The sequence below is a fragment of the Urocampus carinirostris genome, chromosome 6, assembly GCF_059441175.1.
Source record: "Urocampus carinirostris isolate Australia breed hairy pipefish chromosome 6, RoL_Ucar_1.0, whole genome shotgun sequence".
Taxonomy (NCBI): domain Eukaryota; kingdom Metazoa; phylum Chordata; class Actinopteri; order Syngnathiformes; family Syngnathidae; genus Urocampus; species Urocampus carinirostris.
In genome coordinates, this window is record NC_142354.1 from 18,661,699 (window position 1) to 18,684,821 (window position 23,123).

Genomic DNA, 23,123 nt, shown 5'->3' on the forward strand with positions numbered 1-23,123 from the left:
ATGTCTGTATCTACTCATCACCGCAAAGTTCTTTGCTAATTTGTATTGTATGCTATTTATATGGGGTCTACGGCTAATAGCATTGCTAATAATCAAGCGGAGAAAATGTAACTCTAACTTTTCCAGCCAACTTTTCACTGCCACTTCCTTCTCATGCAAATGCACTACTGCCTACCTCGCCCCTGGAAAAAACAAACTTCGCGCTCGCAAATATAGTTTCCGACATGTGGCCGCTCTGAAAAAATGATCGCGTTGTGTAATTTCACACCTGAGTGCTCAGACACTCCAGACGCTCATATATTACTTTGTAAGCCAATTTTCCATAAAATGTCCACTTTAAAGTTGCACTTGCACCCCTAAAACATATGGATACTTGAAAGTTGCAGGTGACAAAGTGTTGATTTATGGACCTGCAATGTCGCCAGCCACCACAGACTGAAATTAATTCCATATTCTCTACAAAAACACTCTGACCTCTACAATACATAAAGCAAATATACAGTATACTTGCATAACGTACATAAACTACATAGCAGGGGTGGACGAACCTTTGGAGTCACGGGCCGCAATTTGTTTGAAAATTTGTCTAAGGGGAATGGAGACCCATCCATTTTTCTTATGTGTATTTATGAATAAATAGAGACCCCCCCTACTTACGACGATTTGACTTACGTAAAACCGTAGATACGAACATTTTTTTCGGGATATCGAAAAATATCCGGACGTTGCTGTAAGTTCGATTTTGTATTGTGTGCACCTTTTTCACAGTACAGAACATTACTGTAGTGCTTCTTTCCACCGCTACCAAGGTGTGGCGCTGTGAGAGGTCACCCAGCATTCACCCCGAAGAAGGAATCCGGCTTCTTCCTGGTTTGTGTGTAAACATTCTATACTGTATCTCCAGCGCACTAAGAACTTTGGCATTTTCATTGTTTAGTATCTCGTGCATCCATTCAATATGGGTGGTGTAAAGTGTAAAGAAGAGGCGAGTCGTTTCTTTTGAAATAAAAGTGGAATAAGAAAGCTTGATGCGGTTGAGAAAATGTTCGGAACGCTTTTTTTTGCCCACTTTTTACCACGGAGGAGGACCTCTTGAAGCGAATCTTCCAAAAGTAACTTTATTTGTCTTTATAGAGCATATTGACACCCCTGGTGTTATGTGTAAAGAAGAGGCGAGCCCTTTCTTTTGAAGAGAAAGTGGAATAAGAAAGTTGATGCAGTTGAGAAAAGGGTTGGACAGCTTTTTTCGGCCACTTTCTAACAAGGAATAGGACCTCTTGAAGCTTATCTTCCAAAAGTAAATTAAACTCAACTTTATCTTTATAGAGCACATTTTTTTATGAAATGTTTATTTTTTAGTACAAAACAACACAGTTTACTTATACAAGACTTAAACATACAAAACATAGCACTGAAGCAACTTACGAACAAATTCGACTTACGAACGATTGTCCTTAAGTAGGGCAGCGTCTGTATATATGCATACATCTACATATTATAATATCGTTATATGTTTTAAATACAGTAGATACTCCAAGTAAAATCTAATACAAATAGGACCGGGCATTTTAGAATAGCCTTCTATTGAGGGCAGCCAGAGGAAAATCAGAGTGTTAAAACAGCAGTTTAATTTAGCATTTTGATGTGCCGGCATTACCTCAGCAAAGGAGAAGTGCTCACTAAATACAATATGTGAGCATTTTTAGACAGAAAGAACTTTTTTCCGATAATAAGCTAAAACTCTCTCTAAAGGTCTTTGCAGCACACAAAAAAGTCCATTACAATGTGAGGGATGTAGCACGGCACCACATCTGACAGCAACGCCGCTTTAATCTTTCAGATGGCCGACTGCATTAAACAGTGAAGTGAGCGTCAGAGGTGGAGTTCAAAAACGGGGTCCCATTCATTTCCTACACACCAAACGGAATACGTAATTTTTAGGGCAGGGCGAGCCTGGACCCCGTCCTAAACCGAGGAATTGATGTTTCATTACTCCTGACCTGATGCCTTATCTTCAGGGAGGAAAATGGGCTTGTTGAGCTACTTCAACTTGTAGAGCGTGTTTAATTGTTGCTATATGAAGACGTGACCTTGTTCTTTAACTGCTTTCCAGGCTCTCCATGGAATCACTGGAAGAAAATGTTCAGGTAGCAGTGAGATAGTCTTAACGCTTGGCTTTCATGGTATCTTTTCAATGTATATTAGGTAATTTAGTACCAGTAACCCCAAAACAGCAATCGTAAACCTTTTTCATGACCCAATTCAAGCATTTTTTAAGGACTTTCAAAGTCCATTTCCAGTACCATTGATAGAAGAAATCCAGTATGAATCATGTCTTTTGCAGACAAAGAAATATATCTGATTTGTAATCTTGCATATGCATTTACAGAGACATCATTTTACATCTTGAGTCAATTGCGAATATATTTGTGGATCTGAAAAATACACGTGTAAATATTTTTGAGACATATAGTCAATGTTCCCTGTAATTTTCCACGGGTCTGAGCGTTCACACAAAGTCGGTGAGCAACGCTTGAAACAACAGTGAGCCACCATAATCCCAAGTGTGGCAAGATAATTAAGTATCAAACATGTCCAAAACTTGACATCACGTTACATTTTGCTGAGTTTCCGGCAATGCAAAATTATTTTTCTCTTTTGAATGAATTGACTCATGTACTATTGCAAAGGTTGTACGGACTACAAACGTCTTTTGTTCTTACAATTCTTTCACAAGATATCCATTTCTTTTTATTTCCTGATATCTTTTGTCACATAATATTAACATTTTTGGGGGCTTATTTAGTCGGTTGTAAGATACAGAACTGTACTTAATCACGGGGAGCATGTTTTGCTTTAGTGGAAGTACAATGTTGGCAACAAGATTCACTTGATATAATTGGAAATTATTTGAATGCAACACAAACTTTTTCTTCTTTTTTCTGTGTTTTTTTCTACTTTTTTTTTAATTCCTTTAAAAAAAATCTCATTGTGTTTATTTTTTCCGAGCTGTTACTTTTTTCGTTTTTGTTCTCCATTTACTTTGTTCCTACATTTCTTTCTTTTCTTTTTTCTGTCTTTTTTCTAAATTTTTCCTTCTTTTTTTTTCTTCCTTTTGTTTCTTTTTTTCTCAGCTTTTCACTACTTTTTCATTTTGGTATTTTTTTTCTTTTTTGTTCGATTCCCCCCTTCCTTTAAGTCATTTTGTGCATAATTTTACATAATATTTGGTCATGTTGGGATTAAAGAAGCAAAAACAACCAGAAAAGCCGTTTAGGACTCGAAAGAGCCGGTTCTCTGTTCCTTTATCTACTTGTTTTTTTACCTCACTGTGAATGTGTGAACTGGAGTGTCATGCCCAATTCCGTTGTCACAATATGTAAACCCATTTTGTAACAATGACAACAAAGGTATATTCTATTCTGTTCTATTCTATTCCTTTTAGTGAGCTGAGCCGAAGAAGCCGGTTCTCGACAAACTCTACTCACTTTACTCAACTCCGTTCTCCTTCGACTCGACTTCAAAATACCGCATTTAGGACACAACGTCAGGGGAACCCGTGTATTTTTACCTTCATGCACTGTAACTTTGACTCAAGTCGCTTCTTAATTAGTAATTTTGAGCCCTCATTTTTGAACGCTGGCTAGATTTTCTTGTGCGCTGAGAATGTGCGAGCAGTGCGCAATTGCGCACGTGCGCAGCTTAGAGGGAACACTGGGAAAAATGACAGTAACATGTAGCTTACATTTTCAGTTGCAGGAAGTTGGGAAATGTTACTTTAATTTTTTGCATAGCCCATAATAAATGTACATAATTGATATGTAGTCCTTGCACTAATACACATTTCATAGGACCTTGATCAGGTATAGCATGCACCTGTCCTCTTGCGTGCGACCCTAAGGGGGCGATGACGCTTCATAGGACGACGCCATACATACTAATGCTGGCTGCCATTAATCGCGAGTGTCTGCGCCATTTTCAAGCAGACTTGTTGAGAAACATGGCAAAAATTTCAAGCATTTACAAACCAACGCCCAGAATTCAATCACGTTTCAATACTTGAAAACACAACATTAAAATTCAAGCATTTTCAAGGATTTGAAGCACCCGTACAAACCCTGCCATAATTTAGGCTATTCTATCAAAAAGCCCCACTATCTCATTCTAAGAATCATAAAAAAGTAAGCATTGAATAAAAGGAGATACAATTTTACAGATGACAGCGACAATATGTTGTGTAATTGTCATTCGTGAACATAGATTTGTTAGTCAGCTTTTCTTTGAAACATCCAAGCATAGTGTTTTGTTTTAATGGGATATCACGTAAAAGCCTAAAACCAGGGAAGTTGGTGCACTGTTAATTGTAAATGAAGATGTTTTGCAAATCACCGTGTTCTCTTATAATTAGTGATTTACAAAATGTCACTGATTTGGGTTTAGTACATGAGAAATTTGGAATACATTTTACCATCCGTTGTCCTTAAAACACCAAATATTGTTCTTTAGTGACGTGCAGTGAGGGGAAGCAGGTGAGGCTGAGCCTAACCAGTCGTCATGGAAACATAAAATAACGGATATATTTATTCCGTATTAGAGTTATTTTTCATTTACCTTCAGAACTTTTGGATTTTCTTATTCAGAATTGATGAATTTTCACTTTATATTATTGAATAGAATTTTCTTAATTAAGGTAGTAAAACATTGTATGGACCAAGATTTGACATGGCAATCAATAAAGACTTAAGACAAAATAAGACTATCAGGATGAATAGTCAAACATCCTTACAATGCAGTGTATTAATATGAAATGAAAAAAATAATGAAAAAAATAGTGTATCGTGCCAAAAGTACAAAAAAAATAGAATCTTAAATAATAAATTACAACTTTCACCGACAACATTTGGAGTTCTCCAATTTGATACCGCAACATGAGCAACGTTTATGCTCACATGCTACATGTGACCACCAGATGGAAGCGCATCACAATTAATACAATGCACTGAATACACATCATTATGGGGAATACACGTGATTTACCAGGACTACAGTACCTCAGCGATCCACTAGTAGATCGCAATCTACACAATGAGTACTCCTGTTATAGTTAATGTTTTGCTTTCTGGATCTGCCAATCAAATGACGAATAAAATAGAGCTTTATTTCTTTGTAAATCTCATCAGACACGGACGAGCCTGACTGCATGTCACTGCCAGCTAGATCATCTGTCAAACTCATTTTAACCCGAGGACACACGATAGAACAGACATTCTCTCGGGGGCCAGACTACTAGATTAGAGATAAAAAAAAGAGACAAAGAAATAAGAGAAAGAGAGGAAGAGAAAAAGAGAAAGGGGAGGACAAAGAAAGAGACAAAAGGAGAAAGAGAGAGAAAAGAGAGCAAGAGAGAGAGAGAGGGAATGTGAGAGACAAAATATACATAAAGAGAAATCGTGAGAGTGGGGAAAAGAAAGAGAGACAAAACGGAATCCAAAGAAAAAAAGAGAATGAGAGAAAAGAGAAGGAGAGAAGATAGAAGAAAAGAGAAAAGGAAAGAAAGAGAGAAGGGGGGATGCTAGAGATAGAGAGAAAGAGAAAAAGAGAGAGAGAAAAGGAAAAAAGGAAGGGAAATTAAAAGAAGGTAAAAAAACACAGAAAGGAAGACAGAGAGAGGGAGAGAGATAGAGAGAGAGAGAGAGAAAAAAGGGAAGAAGAGCGAGAGTGAGAAAGAAAGAAATACAAGTACAGCGTTTGTGAGACCTGGCTTTGGCAATATCAAGTGGACATATTTCAACCTGCAGCTCGTTGTTCTCTTGCGCTTCCCTCAGCGTTGTCTCGTGGGCCGAATTCAATCCCTTAGCGGGCCTGATCCGCCCCGTGGGCCGCCCGTTTGACTCCCCTGATCCATCCTCTATTTTTTTTCTTATTCAGTTGAGAGATTTGTCATACTCTCAATTACTATCGCAGGGGATTGACTGTCAGCTTTATAAATGGTGTTATTTGTCACAGCAACTGGGTTCACTCTCAAAGACGACATTAAGAGTGATAAAGTGTCACCACTAAGAAGAAAACTACTGAGACCGAAGAGCTGTTTTCGACAACAACATGAAAAAAAATCCACTAACTTAGTATTTTTTAACCTTTTTTTGATCTAGGGCACTTTTTTTTCAATAGAAATTAATTAATTGATGTAATTCCATGTAATTCCATGCAAGAGTTTCATGTTTTTTGAAAGCTTGAGTTATCATGTTGCATATTCTTATCATTTGTGATCACCATGGCTCAGTAGGTAATACATGTTAATCATTTTGGTTAAGAATGTTGCTGTTATTTGGGATTTTATTATATTTTCCACAATTATTTCAAGTTTTTACTTGTTTTTCTACATCAATTGAAAAAACAACGTTTAAAATAAGCAAAGTTGATCTACCAGTGGAACAAAATATATTTTTAAGAGGTATTATTATGTGAAATACTTATACTCGATTTATTGTATTCTGCAGGGCAATCTTAGAAAGACAGTGTGTATTATTTAGCACCTCCGTGTGGTCAAAAAAGAAACTTGACAATTTAAAAGATAATCACAAGGACACAAAACAAGGAATACAGACGTTGCCCAACGTACGAAGGAAGATCGTTTGTAAGTTGAATTTGTTCGTGCTATATTTTGTATGTTTAAGGTTTTTATAACTATGTTTAAGGCTTGTATAAGTAACCTGGATTGTTTTGTACTTAAAAATAAACATTTGATAAAATAATATGCTCTATTAAGACAAATAAAGTTGAGTTTCACTAACTTTTGGAAGATGCACTTCAAGAGGTTTTCCCCCATGTTAGAGTGGCCGAAAAAAAGCAATCTGACCATTTTCTCAACCGCATAAAGCTTTCTTATTCCACTTTTATTTCAAAAGAAACGGCTCGCCTCTACCTTACACTTTACACCAACCATATTGAATGGATGCACAAGATACTATATGATAAAAACATCAAAGTTCTAAGCGCGCTGGAGATACAGTATAGAATTTTGACACACAAACTAGGAAGAGGAGGCTGATTTCTTCTTCAGGGTGGATGCTGGGTGACCTCTCACAGCGCCACTTGGAGGTAGCGGCAGAAAGAAGCACTACAGTACTGTCCTCTACTTGCAAAAAGGTACACACAATACAAAATCTAACAGTAATGTTTGGATATTTTTTGACATCCCGAAAAAATGTTGGTATCTACCGTTTTTCATAAGTTGAATGGTCGTAAGTAGGGGAGCGTCTGTACATAATCGCTAATTAAAATAAACGATTTTATTCCATAATTGAATCATATTGTTATATATTATCACAACGTGTTTCCAATAAAATGTTAGTATAAAATATAAATGTTGAATTATCCTTTTATCTTTTTATTTCTAAGTCGCTTTTTAAAAATGGTTAGATGACAAATCAACTTAACCCAAAAATATAGATCCATTAATTTAGTAAGAATAGAATCATTGGTTGCAGCGCTAATGCACCCAGCATCCACTAGGAAGAAGAAATCCGCTTCCTCTTCCTAGTTGTGTGTAAACATTCTATACTGTATCTCCAGCGCGCTAAGAACTTTGACATTTTTATTGTTTAATATCTCGTGCATTCGTTCAATATGCTTGGTGTAAAGTGTAAAGAAGAGGTGACCCGTTCCTTTTGAAATAAAAGTGGAATAAGAAAGCTTGATCTAATTGAGAAAATGGTTGGATCGCTTTGTTTTGGGCTACTTCTACTACCATGGAGGAGGAAGTCGCCTAACTCTTGAAGCTCATCTTCCAAAAGTAAGTTAAACTTAACCTTATTTATCTATATTGAGCATTTAATTTTATGAAATGTTTATCTTTTAATACGAAACAATACAGGTTACTTATACAAGCCTTAAACATACAAAATATAGCACTGAAGCAACTTACAAACAAATTCATCTTACGAACGATCGTACTGTACTCTTTAAATCCTGCTCGACAAATCCAAAGAGGAGATTTGAGTCAATCGGATTAGCTGCCATATATTCAACGTATTTTGTTTTCTGATGATTATATTGAGCAGCTCTGGGAAACTAAAATGGGATAGGGGAAAAACCCAGATCACAATCAGCCTGATCAGCAAGAATTCAATACGTGGACTGAGCAACCAGGGGGGAAAACACTGGACCGTGTGTACAGTAACATCAAACATGCGTACAGAGCTTCCCCCTCCCCTCACATAGCTGGATCCGACCATCTCTGTCTGTCCCTCACCCCCTCCGGAGGAAAACAAAGCCTGCAACAAGGACAATACAAACATCTTCTTTGTTCCTTTATCTTATCTTCTTTGTTTTTTTATCCTCACTGTAAAATGTGAGACTGGAGTGCCACGTCCAATTTCGTTGTCACAATATGTTCAACCCATTTTGTAGCAATGACAATAAAGGTATATTCTATATTCTATTCTATTCTATTCTATTTTGCTTGCCTGTCTTGCTTGATTATTATTTATGAAAATGAGCAGCGCAAAACCTGATGGATGAGGCGAGAGTAACCATGACTACCCCATAAAGAGGAACAGAGTGTATGGTTGTAGTTGGATGCTATTGGGACAAATCATTTCACTTCATTCAGGACATGACCCTTCAGCAACTTACAAGAGTTCAGTTCAATAAGCATTAAAGGATTAAATCGCATTGTGCCATTTTGGGGGGATTTTTGCCACACATAGCTTAAAAAAGGGCCAGGTTTAACAAAGGGGAGAAAACACGACAACACAGCAAATAATTTCCCTAAAAACAGATTTTCCTGGCCATATTCAAGCACTTTCCAATTTATCCAGTACCATTTAGAAAGAAAAAATCCAGTGTGAATGATTCATTCTACAGAAAGACAAATAGTGTCTGTTCATTAATCAAGACACATGATTTTAAGATCTTGATTTATTGTTCGGGGATCGGAACAAGTCGGTCAGCCGGTACGGGAGACGGAGAGTGGTCGGAGATCGGAAGAAGTCGGGTAGCCGGGATGAGTGTGAAGCCAGGGATCGGGGATCGATACAGGAAACAGAATCAGGCAGGATATGGGTAGCCGCAACAGGAGAACGGACCTCGGATCCGGGATCGATACAGGAAACAGAATCAGGATACGGGTAGCCTGGACAGGAAAATGGAGTTTGGATCGGGGATCGATACAAGAAACAGAATCAGGATACGGGTAGCCGGGACAGGAGAGCGTAGCTTGGATCGATACAGTGAACAGATTCAGGATACAGGTATTCGGGACAGGAGAACGTGGCTTAGATCGATACAGGAAACAGAATCAGGATACGGGTAGCCGGGACAGGAGAACGGAGCTTGGATCGAGGATCAATACAGGAAACAGGTCGGGATCAAAACGCGAGTCAGAGTCAAAAGTGCTTGCCTTGCATGTGCTGAGGTTCGCAGACAAACTGACCAGGAGTGAACGACAAATGATGTGTTTCAATAGGAGGAGGACTAATTAGGGACCGAGTGGCAGCTGGGGCTGAACGAGTGAGTGCAGTTGAGGGCAATTGGCAAATAATGCCAGGGTTTTTCTGGCCAAATTCAAGCACTTTCCAATTTCTCCAGTACCATTTAAAGAAAAAAAAAATACAGTGTGAATGATTTATTTTACAGAAACACAAATATCTATACACTATTTATAATAACATTGTGTATTCATTAATCAAGACGTATGATTTTGAGATCTTGATTAAAGCTCAAATAGATTTGTTTTTGAGACAGATAGGTGTTGGCTAACATGGCAGTAATACTGTATGTAGCTTACATTTTCAGTTGCAAGAAGTGCTTCCAACTAAATTTTTCCACAGGAAAACCCTACCCTAATTCGTAATTCTTGCACAAATACACACTTCATAGGGCTTTTTTTGTGTAGCATGCACCTCTCCTCTTTGATGTAACGCGTAGGGGGTGATGACCATCCATTGAACAATGGCGTACAAACTAATGCCAGCTACAGTTGATTAAGAGGGAAGAATAAAGGCCATGGCAAAGTGAAACCACCAGGTAAGCACGTTGGCGTCATTTTTAAGCAGGCTTGTTGAGGAACATAGCAACAATTTGAAGTATTACAAGGACTTCACAAGCCTTAAAATTCATGAATTTTCAAACATTTCAAGCACCCGTAGTAAACCTTGTTTACATGAATTTCATTGTTTACTGTTATGTACTTTTTAGTCCTGTTCAAAGTCAAGTTATTGATGAAAATTCCAAACCATATTTCCATATTTTCTTTCTTTTGTTATATTGTTCTCTAGTTCTGCCATATTTCATATATTGTGCAGAAGTCTGTGGTAATAATTACAAAAGTTCACTACAGCCCCTTTTTATCCTCAAAAAACGTACAATTAGAATCATACACAGGGAAGGATATCAGGATCATACTAATATTGTATTCCTGCAGTCCAAATTATTAAAACTGGATGATTTAGTAAAAAAATTCACTTCACAACTGCTATTTAAGGTCAACAAAAACATAGTGCCAGAAAACATCCGAAAAGTTATAGTAAATTCAAAATCCCAATGGTGAGAACCACCAGGAAAAGTATGTGTGTGTCTGTGTGCGGAGTCAAACAATTTACAAGACGAGATCAAACAATGTCCACACACTCACGTGTTCAAATTTAAATACAGAAAATCATTACTGGCGGAATACAGAGATGAAGAAAATGGGGTATGGGTGATACGAGAGATTGGGAATAGTGCGTTTACAACAAGATTGCTGTTATTGTTACTATTATTATGTCATAACTATTACTATTCATTATTGCTGTTATTATCATTGGTGTCTCAATAATATTTAGGGACTAGTAGCATTAAAACGTTAATAGATGGTTACTACGATGATTAGTATATAACATATGTGACTATTATTATTATAATTATTATATGATGATTATAAATATGTATATATTACATATTATATATGAATAATTATAAATATAAATGATCCCAAAACTGTATGTAACATCCTACATGCCCACACTTCTTGTGTAAATAATTATAACATGTATCTTCTTTGTTTTCTTTTATCCTCACTGTTAAATGTGAAACTGGAGTGCCACGTCCAATTTCGTTGTCACAATATGTTCAACCCATTTTGTAACAATGACAATAAAGGTATATTCTATTCGATTCTATTCTATTGATATCCGACCTATGTTTTATGATATCCGTGAGATTTTATTATATTTAGACACAAAAGAGGAGCCATTTGTATTTTTGTCATTGTTTTTGTCTTGTTTTTAGTTTCTAATGTTCATTCATTCATTCTTCCTGAAGGAGATTTGTAATTATCCTGTACACTCTTTTTTTTTCACCATTCATCACAATTTGCCGAAAAGCGGAAAAGTGCCTTTTTTTCCCAACTCGACAGTATCAAACTCCATCAAGCGCCTGCTCCTTCAGCCGACTTTGGAGTCAAGTGCAATTACGCAGATAGATTGGAGTCAATAGAGGGAACATCTTGATGAGTACTCATCCTAAACAGATTTTGCCACTCATCTAAGACCAGCAGAGCGTTATGTGAAAGAAAGAAAGGGAAAATAAGGTCCATCTTAGACTGCATCCTGAATTATGAATGACGTTGATAATGGAAGTGTGATGGAAAAATGTACGACGGGGAAGGATCCAATGAAGCGAAAAAAGGTAGGGTTTTAGATGTCTTTTGATCTGAAGCTGCATAATATACTGTAAGATGAGATCTTTAAAGCAGGGGTGTCAAACGGGCGATCCAACCATTTTCTCAACCGCATCAAGCTTTCTTATTCCACTTTTCACTTTTTCTTATTTACACATTTTTCTTATTCCGGGTCAGGCCCGCGAGACAACGCTGAGGGAAGTGCAAGAGAAAAACGGGCTGCGGGTTGAAATATGTCCACTTGATATTGCCAAAGCCAGGTGCCCCTCACAAAGACGCTGTACTTGTATTTCTAACTCTCCCTCTCTCTCTCTCTCTCTCTCTCTCTCTCTCTCTCTTGCTCTCGCACTTGCTCTTTTATCCCTCTCTTGCTTGCTTTTCGCTTTCTCTCTTTCTTGCTTTCTCTCTGTCTCTCTTGCTCTTGCTTTTCTCTCTCTCTCTCTCTCTCTCTCTCTCGCTTTTCGCTTTCTCTCTTTCTTGCTTTCTCTCTGTCTCTCTTGCTCTCGCTTTTCTCTCTCTCTCTATCCCTCTCGCTTTTCACTTTCTCTCTCTCTTGCTTTTCTCTTTCGCTTATCACTCTCTCACGCTTTCTCTTTCTCTCGTTTTTCCCTCTCTCTCTGACGCTCGCTTTTCTCTCTTTTTTTTGAGACTGCTACAAAGCACAAAGAAGAATTAAATCTACAGAGAATCAAAGTGACAAAAAAGACACCATTTTACTTTTCATTTTCTTACCCAGCTTGGTCCAACTTCTTCAGGATATGCAAAAGTTTCTGTTATGTAAAATGCATATTTTTGACCTAGAAGTATTATCTTTTTTAAATGCACTTTTATATGATAGTTATATCCTGATTCTGTTTCCTGTATAGATTCAAGCTCCATTCTCCTGTCCCGGCTACCTGTATCCCCATTCTGTTTCCTGTATCGATCCCCGATGCCTGACTTCCCGCTCGTCCCGGCTATCCTACTTGTTCCGATCTCTGACCACGCTCCGTTCTCCCGCCATGGCTGCCCGACTTGTTCCGATCTCCGACCACGCTTCGTTCGCGAGGGCTTCCCGCTCCTACTGCCTAGCGAGCAGCAGATCGCTGTATTTTTCCTTTCGCTCCGACTTCCCCGATCCCTTAATAAAGCATTGTGTGACACGTTACGCATTTGGGTCCCCTGCTTGTACTGTCCATGACAATTTGCAATCATTTGACCCAAAAATCAAGCATTTTCAAGGATTTTAAGCGCCCATACAAACCATGTTGAAACTGTATCTAGGATGGATATTGTAAACAAAGATTTTTGGTGAGTAAATTGTGGCGATATTCCTAAATATTAGTGCAATTTTCTGAGGTTATTTTTGATGCTTTCGCATATGTTTCAACTGCCGTAGCTGCAGTTACTGTTTTACAGCCATAAAATAGTTATTGAGCAATGGATTAGGTCAGACCTAGCACTAAAGACTGAGGAGATCATTTCTTCCTCATGCCATGAGGCTCTTTAACTCCACCCCACATTTGCATATTACCCTATTTTTATTACAGCGTGTATTTGATGTAGCACTATTTAAATACTCTATACCAACACGTTACATTGGGTATTTATGTATTTTATCCCTTTTACCTTATTATTGTTTTATTTTTAACACAAGGATATTGCTGGAAGTGTGCATTTCCCTACGGGGATGAATAAAGTATCTATCTCTCGATCTATCTACTGAAGGCCTAGGTGTGAAATGCAACTGCGTTTGGGTCTTCAACCAAAAAGCTGAGAACTTCCTTCCTTTTGTTCTCTAAAAGACATATATTTGTTCAGTGCCGACACCTTCATTCAATATTCCATCCTCTGCTTTGTTGCCTCCACCGCACGGCCATCGACCGTGACTCTAGATAATAAGAAATATAAAACATTAAATAGGCCAAAAAGTTCCCTCCCTATTCGATTGCCTAGCAGTGTGAGACGAGGCCGGAGGAGATTTTCCTGCATTTTTTAATATCTTTGGCTGAGAGAAAGGGCTTTACAGATTTTATTAAATTGCGTAAATGTCCATTGCTTTGGTCAATCTGTATTTTACATTTTAGCCCGAGCTGCGATGCAATGTCATAAATGAAAGTCAACGCGAGAGGACAAAACCTAATCTCTCAAGCTTGCTCGGAGCAAGAACTGCTAAGCATTTATCATGAAGGAATTAGGGCCCTCGATGAGAGACATGACCCCCTAGTTCGGGGGTGTCAAACCCATTTGAACTCGGGGGCCACACGATAGACAAAGCATTCTCTCGGGGGCCGGTAGATTACAGAGAAAGAAATTAAAGAGAAAGAAATGAGAGAAAGATAGATGAAGAAAGAGAGAGAGAGAGAGAGAGAGAGAGAGAGAGAGAGAGAGAGAGAGAGAGAGAGAGAGAGAGAGAGAGAAAATGTAAGGAACAAAAAACAAAAACAGAAATAGTGAGAGAGAGAGAGAGAGAGAAAAGGAAAAAGAAACAGGGAGAAAGAAAGAAATCCAAAGAGAAATAGAGAAAGAGAGAAGGAGATAAAAGAGAAGGGGAGAAAAAGAGAACCGGAAAAAGAGAGAACGAGAAAGCAAAAGTGAGAAATAGAAAGAGAGAAAGAAAGAAAAAAGGAAGAGAGAGCAAAATAAGGTAAAAAGACACAGAGAGAAAAAGAGACAAAGAGGAACAAAGAAAGAGAAAAAGAAAGAGGGTCAAACAAAGAAAATCAGAAAGGGAGAAAAAGAGATAAAGAGAGAAAAGAGAGAGAGAGAAAATGGGAGAAACAAAAGAGATTAAAAAAAGAAAAAGTGGAAGAGTGGGAAAGAAAGAAAGAGAAAAAAAGAAATCCAAAGAGAAATTGAAACAGAGAAAGAGAGGAGCGGAAAGAGAAGGAGAGAAAAAGACAAGGGGAGGAAGAGAGAACGGGAAACCAAGAGTGAGAAATGGAAAAAGAGAAAAGAAAGAGAAAAGGAAAAAGGAAGAGAGAGCAAAAGAAGGTAAAAAGACACAGAGGGAGAAAGAGACAAAGAGGAACAAAGAAATAGTAAAAGAATAAGGTTGGGAGAAAGAGATAAAGAGAGAAAAGAGAGAGATAGAGAGGGAGAGAGAGAGAGAGAGAGAAAGAGTGAGAGAGAGAGATAGAGAGGGAGAGAGAGAGAGAGAGAGAAAGAGTGAGAGAGAGAGAGAGAGCGAGGGAGAGAGAGAGAGAGAACGTAAGAAACAAAAGAGATAAAAAGGGAAATAGTGGGAGAAGGGGAAAAAAGAGAGAGAGAGAAAGAAATCTGAAGAGAAATAGAAAGAGAGAAAGAGAGGAGAGAAAAAGAGGAGGGGAGAAGGAGAGAACAAGAAAGCAAGAGTGAGAAATAGAAATAGAGAAAAGAGAGAGAAAGGATAAAAAGGAAGAGTGAGCAAAAGAAGTTAAAAAGACAGAGAGAGAAAGAGACAAAGAGGAAAAAGGAAAGAGAAAAAGAGACACAAAGAGTGAAAGAGAGAGACAGAGTGTGAGAGAAAGAGAAAGAGAGACAGAAAGAAAGAAATACAAGTACAGCGTCTTTGTAAGAGGCAACTGGCTTTGGCAACATGAATTGGACATATTTCAACCTGCAGCTCTTTTTTTCTCTTGCGCTTCCCTCAGTGTTGTCTCGTGGGCCAGATTAAATCCCTTAGCGGGCCTGATTTGGCCCGCGAGCCGCCTGTTTTTTTGCAGTTCTCATCCCTGGAAGAGCTCTCGCTGAGACGTGAGTCATGTCGGTAAACACCTATTATCGTCTTCTGCCCAGAGTGAGATTTACTCATAACCTGCTGGGTGCGTTTGGGTCTTGCCAAAAGAAGGATCGCTTTGGATTTGATCTATACATACTTTTTTCCCTTCGGGTAGAGAAATTGGGTCTGCCGTGCTTTCTCAAGAAATGTACCTTAAATAGGCTCTGGCCTCAATTCAATTCAAGTCATTCAAAATGGCAATACATTCTGTTTAAGGTTTACATGTTTAAGGCTTGTATAAGTAACCTGTATTGTTTTGAAACTGAAAAATAAACATTTCATAAAATAATATGCTCTATAAAGATAAATAAAGTTGAGTTTAACTCACTTTTTGAAGAGAAGCTTCAAGAGGTCCTCCTCCATGTTAGAGTGGCCGAAAAAAAGCGATTTTCTCTACCGCATCAAGCTTTCTTATTCCACTTTCACTTCAAAAGACAGGGCTCGCCTTTTCTCTACACATAACACCAAGGGTGTCAAAAACAGGCGGCCCGCGGGCCGGATCAGGCCCACTGAGGGATTGAATCCGGCCCGCGAGACAACGCTGAAAGAAGCGCGAGAGAAAAAAAAGCTGCAGGTTGAAATATGTCTACTTGATGTTGCCAAAGCCAGGTGCCTCTTACATAAACGCTGTACTTGTATTTATTTATCTCTTTCTTTCTTCCTTCCTTTTTCTCTCACTTTCTAGCTCTCTCTCACTCTGTCTCTTTTTTTCTTTTTCTTTGTTCCTCTTTCCCTCTTTCTCTCTGTCTTTTTACCTTCTTTTTCTCTCTTCCTTTTTGTTTTCTCTCTCCTTTTGCTTTCTCTCTCTCTCTCTCTCTCTCTCTCTCTCTTTCTCTCTAACCTTTCTTTCTTTCCTTGTCCCACACTCTCTTTTTACTAATCTACTACCAAGTCTGTAATTATGGTTGAGGATCAATTGCTTTGGTCTGGCCCAGTGAGCCCCGTAAGGGACCGCACACTTTTCCCTTCAGTATAAAAGATAGATAGATAGATAGATAGATAGATAGATAGATAGATAGATAGATAGATAGATAGATAGATAGATAGATAGATAGATAGATAGATAGATAGATAGATAGATAGATAGATAGATAGATAGATAGATAGATAGATAGATAGATAGATAGATAGATAGATAGATAGATAGATAGATAGATAGAATGTAACGTGTTGATATAGGGTATTTAAATAGTGCTACACAAAATACACACTGTAATAAACATGGGGTAATATGCAATGTGGGGGTATGGTTTAATGTGGGCTTTTACTCCCCGGGTGGAGTTAAAGAGCCTCATGGCATGAGGAAAAGATGATCTCCTCAGTCTGTTTAATTGTGTTCATGAAGAGGTACAGCGTCTCATTGCGGCAGGATAGTTCTAGCATAGTTATACACTTATTTCACTTGGCATGTCTTTTCAACAATGTGTCTATTTTGCACACAGCCTTTCCAGTCTGCTTCTGCCATTTGGGTTTGGTGCTAAAATTGCCCGTCGAGTACAATATGTTTCAGGGGCTTAGTCAACATTTCACACACAGGTTGCAGCAATGGCGTGCTGGGTTGTGCGCGCACACACACGCACACACACACACACGCTCAAATGCACACACAAAGACGCGCACGAAGACACACACTAAAACACACATAAAGACACACACTAAAACACACACAAAGACACACACTAAAACACACACAAAGACACACACAAAGATGCATACAAAGAAAAAGAGAGGTAAATAGAGAAAAGAGATGGAGAGACGAAACGTGAGAAACAAGAGGGATAAAAAGAGAAATAGGGAGGGAAAGGGGAAAAAAGAGAAAAAAAAAGAAATCCAAAGAGAAATTGAAAGAGAGAAAGAGAAAAGGAGAGAAGGAGAGAAAAGTGAAGGGGAGGAAAAAAGAAGGGGAGAAAAAGAGATCGGGAAAGCATGAGTGAGAAATAGAAAGAAAAAAGAGAGAGAAAAAGAAAAATGAAGAGAGCAAAATAAATAAAAAGACATGGCAAAGAAAGAGAAAAAGAAAAAGGGTCGGACCAAGAAAAGGAGAAAGAGATAATAAGAGAGAAAAGAGAGAGAGAGAAAACGTGAGAACCAAAAGAGATAAAAAGAGAAAAAGTGGAAGAGGGGGAAAGAAAGAGAAATAAAGAAATCCAAAGAGAAATAGAAACGGAGAAAGCAAGGAGAGAAAAGAGAAGGAGAGAAAAAGACAAGGGGAGGAAGAGAGAACAGGAAAGCAAGTGTGACACACACAAAGACACGCACACAAAGACACGCACACAAAGACGCACGCGTGCACTAGTTGGCCTCTGTTATCGACTCGTCAGCCGCCGACGAGCCATCCTGCGGCTCGCTCTCCATCCTGGATGGCGTTAACAGCTTGTCACAGCAAGATGACACACGTCCTGCGCGGCACACCCGTGCAAACTGGGCTCCCTCCCAGTGCACACCGACACAATTTTGCACACGAGGCGCCGTGCAAGATTAGATCCGCGCGCAATCCGTGCTTGCCAAAATGACAAGTAAGCGGGTGTGTTACGAGCAGTTACTGTGATTCTCCGTAAGGAGTAATGCGATTACAATGTAACTTTGTAACTCTGCTGTCGTTACTTTTGAGTTGATCTGCTCCTCGCGCATCTTGAATAACCGTGTCCTTTCACCCACTTTGCATCGCTCACAATGTCAATTTCAACTCTCGATCCACCATCGCTATTTTCTGAAGAGTGGGCATGATCATCTTCAAGTTGGCCTACAGCAGGGGTGTCAAACTCGTTTTAACTAGGGGGGCCACACGACAGAACAAACATTCTCTCGGGGGGCCGGACTAGTGGATTAATGGAAAAGAGAAAAAGAAAAGTATAAATAAGAGAAAGAGAGAAGAAGAGAGAAAGCAAGAGGGAAAAGCGAGAGAGAGAGAGAGAGAGAGAGAGTTAGAGAGAGTAAGAGAAAAGCGAGAGAGAAAGAGAAAAAGAGGAATAAATAAGAGAAAGAGAGAAAGAGAGAGAGGGAAAAGCAAGAGAGAGAGAGAGAGAGAGAGAGAGTAAGTGAAAACCGAGTGAAATAGAAAAGTGAGAGCAAGAGAGAGAGAGAAAGCAAGAGGCGAGCAAGAGAGAGAGACAAGCGAGAGCGAAAGAGAGAGAATGCGAGAGAGAGAGAAAGTGAAAAGCGAGAGGAGAGAGAAAAGCGAGAGCAAGAGAGAGAGAGAGAGAAAGTGAAAAGCGCGAGAGAGAGAAAGAAGAAAGCAAGCGAGGGAGAGAGAGAAAAGAAAGAGCGAGAGAAAGAGGGGCAAAAATCAAGAGAGAGAGAGAGAGAAGGAGAGAGAGAGAGAGAGAGAGAGAGAGAGTGAAAAGGGAGAGCAAGAAAAAGAGAGAAAATCTAAAGTGAGAGAGAAGAGCGAGAGCAAGAGCGAGAGAGAAAAGCGAGAGAGAGAGAGAAAGAGAGAGTGAAAAGGGAGAGCAAGAAAGAGAGAGAAAGAAAAGCTAAAGTGAGAGAGAAGAGCGAGAGCAAGAGCGAGAGAGAAAAGCAAGAGAGAGAGAGAGAATGCAAAAAGCAATAGAGAAAGAAAGAGGGGGAGAGAGAGAGAGAGAGAGAGAGAGAGAGAGGGGGGCAGAGAGAGAGAGAGAGGCAGAGAGAAGCAGAGAGAGAGAGAGAGAGAGCCAGAGAGAGAGAGCCAGAGAGAGAGAGCCAGAGAAAGGCAGAGAGAAGGATAAATAAATACAAGTACATGGTTCCTACATTTTAAAGGAAGTTAAATTCAAGTCTTTTTAAGACTTTTGAAATGAAATTCAAGAGCAAGTGGACAATTGAGACAAACCCAAAAAGAAGACATATATTCACTTTTAGCCATGGCGAAAAACATTCGTCGGACAGCCATTTCTTATAATATTGACACTTTTGCTCCAAAATAAACGTGTATCGTGGGTAGGCCTAAGTCACGCGTCCGACTGAAAGCACATCACCGTTTTGATAGTTCCATTATTGTGGTCGCACCAAGAAATCGAAGAAAACAATAAAAAAGGCAATAAGTGTTACTAAATCCTTTTAGTTTAAACAAATATAAATTTTATCGATGTGTCCACATTTTGAATTTCAGACATTTCAATGCCTTTTAAGACTTTTCAAGGATCTGCACGAACCCAGTTAAAGAATGGTTAGAGGGGCATCTGGATTTGTCCAATTCCAATCAGGGGCAAAAATGAGATTGACTATGTGAAAGAAAAAAAAAAAGGTTTTTGAGTTTTTCCTTGCCCTCGTGTAGGTTTTAGATCAGGGGATGGTGTCATAATAGTTTGTGGTTTGCAATAGTCTTTGATCTGTGCAGCCTTTTGAGACTCTGTGATTAAAGGCTATACAAATAAACATGACTTGATTGACTCGATTATCGTCAAAATTGTTGATATCGTGAAAAAAATGTTGTCATATCGCCTAGGCCGTGGGTGTCAACGGGAGGCCCACGGGCCTAATCAGGGCCACCAAGGGTTTGAATCAGGAACGCAAGACGACAATGAGAGGAGCGCGAGAGAAAAATAAGCGACAGTGTTAAATATGTCCGCCAAGCCAGGCAACACTCGCAAAGCAACTGTAGTAGTATCTGTCTCTCTCTCTTTTCTCCTTTTTTCTTTCTCTTTTTTTCTCTTCCGTTCCCCCCTCTCTCTCCCTTTTTCCATTTATCTTTTTCTTTCTCACACTCTTCCTTTCTCTCTCTCCCTTTCTCTTTTTTTCCCCTCATTTTTTTCTCTGTCTTTCTCACTCCCTTTCTTCATCTGTCTCTTTCTCATGCTCACTATTTTCCTCTCTCCTCCCCTCACTGTCTTTTTCTTTTCTGACATTCTTCTGATCTTTCTCTCTCCCTTTCTCACTTTATTTTTATTTATTTATTTATTTTTCTGTCTCTTTCTCCCTCCCCACCCTCTCTCTCTCTCTCTCTCTCTCTCTTTCTCCCTTTTTCCAACTTACCTTCTCTCTCTTACTCTGTCTCCCTTGTTCTTTCTCTTGGTATCACTCTTTTTCCTGCTCTCTTTTTCTCCCTCTCGCTTTTGATTCCTCACTTTAAACCTTCTAGTCCGGCCCCCGTGAGTTTTTTTCTAGCATGTGGTCTCCAGCTCAAATGACTTTAACACCCCTGGCATGGGCCTACTTTAGGGCACAAATATTACCAATAGTATATGAATATGGGCATCATGGCGGAGTTTGCATGTTCTCCCTGTGCTTGCGTGGATTTCCTCCGGGCGCTCCAATTTCCTCCCACATTCCAAAAACATGCATTTTAGGTTAATTGGCCGGTCCAAATTGGCCCTAGGTGTGAATGAGCGAGCGAATTGTCTGTCCCTGTGTGCCCTGCGACTGGCTGGCAACCAGTTCAGGGTGTCCTTTGCCCACTGCCCGGGATGGGCTCCAGCACCCCCGCGACCCTACTGAGGATAAGCGGTGCAGATAATGGATGGATGGATATATAGATATTTGTGATCGAGCAACATGTGAGGGAGAAATTAAACCCCCCTGCCATCAGTCATTAAGATTGACAGTGTCCCAACGTTAGGCTGTCGTTTAAAACTGAGCATCCTTACCTTTGCTAATGAACATTGGCGAGAAATCTCTCATTTAGTCGCCATAGCTCAGGAGGTAGAGCGCTCGTCTTGGGATCAAGAGATCGCAGGTTCGATTCCCGGCTCCTTCGTGTTATATGTCAAAGTGTCCTTGGGCAAGACACTGAATCCCTAATGCCCCCAATAAGCAGGTCGGCGCCTTGCAGGGCTGCATTTGGTGTGTGAGTGTGTGTGTGTGAATGGGTAAGTGTGAAGAACATTGTAAAGCGCTTTGGGAGGTCTTCATTGACTTGAAGAACGCTCTAGAAATGCAGACCATTTACCATTGCACAAACCCTTACGATACCAACTGTATGTAACATCCTACATGCCGACATTTCTTGTGTAGATATCGTGTAAATTATAACTATAGCCTTATTCTCCTTGTTTTATCACCTTATCTTCTCTGTTCCTTTATCTTCTTGGCTTTTTACCTCACTGTGAATGAGTGAAACTGGAGTGTCATGACCAATTTCGTTGTCACAATATGTTAACCCATTTTGTAACAATGACAATAAAGGTATATTCTATTCTATTCTATTCTAATGTTGTGACACAGCCTTACTCGTTAAACATTCCCACAGGAAGACTCCAAAACAAATAAATAGAGGTTAGGTTTACCTAAGAGGAGCAGCTTGACTTCTCTGGCCGCCTTCTCTCCGTCCTCCCGGAGGTTCTTGTCGATCATTTTGGACCTCTCGGCGGCCGCCTTGTCCTCGGCACTCACCGTGCAGCCCATGGCTCCAAGGCAGGGCAGCGCCGAACCTTTCGCCCAGCAAAAAGGCTCTCTAAACAAAACGAAAACCAGCACAAAAATTTGACAAAAAATCTTTCGAGGCGGAGAGATCAAAAAAAAATCCGATGGATGGAGAGAGAGAGAGAGAGATCAAAAACAAGTGTCAATATCCGAATGAATGGGCGCTTATCTGGATCCTAATCGTGTAATCATGCGTAATGTTGACTGTTACCGGTTGTCCATTTGGGAAAAATGCGAATTGTGTGGCGTGCTGCTCGCTTCCACGGAGCAGCTCAAATGTTGCGGGCAACTGAAGTCCAAATCGCCGCTGCTCTCATCCCAGATGCCAGCCGTCTGCTGCTTGTTTCGATCTACGGCGGCCGACACAGCTCAAATCAGTAAAAAAAACGCGAAGAGAAAAAAAAGATTTAGGACTTTATCCCTTGTCTATCGCGTGGGTTGCGTTGTGAGAAGGTCTTGTGATCGTCGAAACTTTTAGGTTGAGAGCTCTGGGGTTTGCTTCAATTTCAATTAAATGATAAATAGTTAAATTCAATTTTTGTCATCTCCAAACCTGTCGCGCTCCAGGGCTCCATGGCCTTACAAACTGTCGTATTTTCCCTTACAAAATACAAAAAAAAACTTACACCATATTTATTTTTTCCAAACGTTTGTATTTATGAAGTTTAACATGTTATATTGTACATCTGTTTCATTATATCATTTATATTGTTAATTAACATTTTGTTGTGAGATACTGAGTTGCTCGACATGAATGAGGTTTATTATAAAATGAAGTAGCTTGGACGATCACTGTAGAAAGAAAAAATACAAGCAAATATAATTGAGTAGAATAATACATTTTCTTATTTAAATTATGAATTCATTTTCTGCATGAAATTATTGTTGGTGATATACTGATGAAAGGAATAACCACAAACCTGTCGTTTTTCATTTTCTCCTTTTATACTTCTTCTTTTTCTATGTACAACATAATAATTCGTAATATAATGCTTCAAAGCAAGTGAGCCGTTTGAGAGCCGGCTCCCTTTAATGAGTTGAGCTGAAAAGGCCGGTTCTCTAAAAAGAGACGGACTTCCTTTCACTACATCAATCCGCTCACTTAGTTTGCAACGGAAGAAAACGATACAGAGATAGGCTACCGTGGCGAACTCGTTTGACTTGATTGATTTGCCGTTTGGTGATAGTCAGTGTATACCGGATGGTACCCATAATTGACAAATTTGCAATTTTTCCTAACAGATTTTCTTGTATGTTGTACACGTCTTAAAATGCATAATAAACGTACTTTATACGGCAAAAACGTACAGGTTGACAGGTATGCAAACTTGTTAGAGCTCGGGGATCGCATGATAGGGAAAGAAACTCGCGGCCAGATTTGTAAAG

General features: G+C 39.4%; 1 protein-coding gene across 2 annotated transcripts in view; it reads right to left on the reverse strand.

Moving 5' to 3' along the window:
- Positions 1–22,083, reverse strand: part of LOC148363994 (guanine nucleotide-binding protein G(i) subunit alpha-2) — a 93,741-nt gene extending 71,658 nt beyond the window's left edge. For both annotated transcript variants that reach the window (XM_088338127.1, XM_088338126.1), the window contains exons 1-2: positions 21,949–22,083; positions 21,602–21,768 (exon numbers count right to left, since the gene is read on the reverse strand). In XM_088338127.1, the coding sequence (XP_088194253.1) occupies positions 21,602–21,768; positions 21,949–21,959 (178 nt within the window). In that variant the 5' untranslated portion in view covers positions 21,960–22,083. The remainder of the gene's footprint in view (positions 1–21,601; positions 21,769–21,948) is intronic.
- Between the last annotated feature and the right edge of the window lie 1,040 nt (positions 22,084–23,123).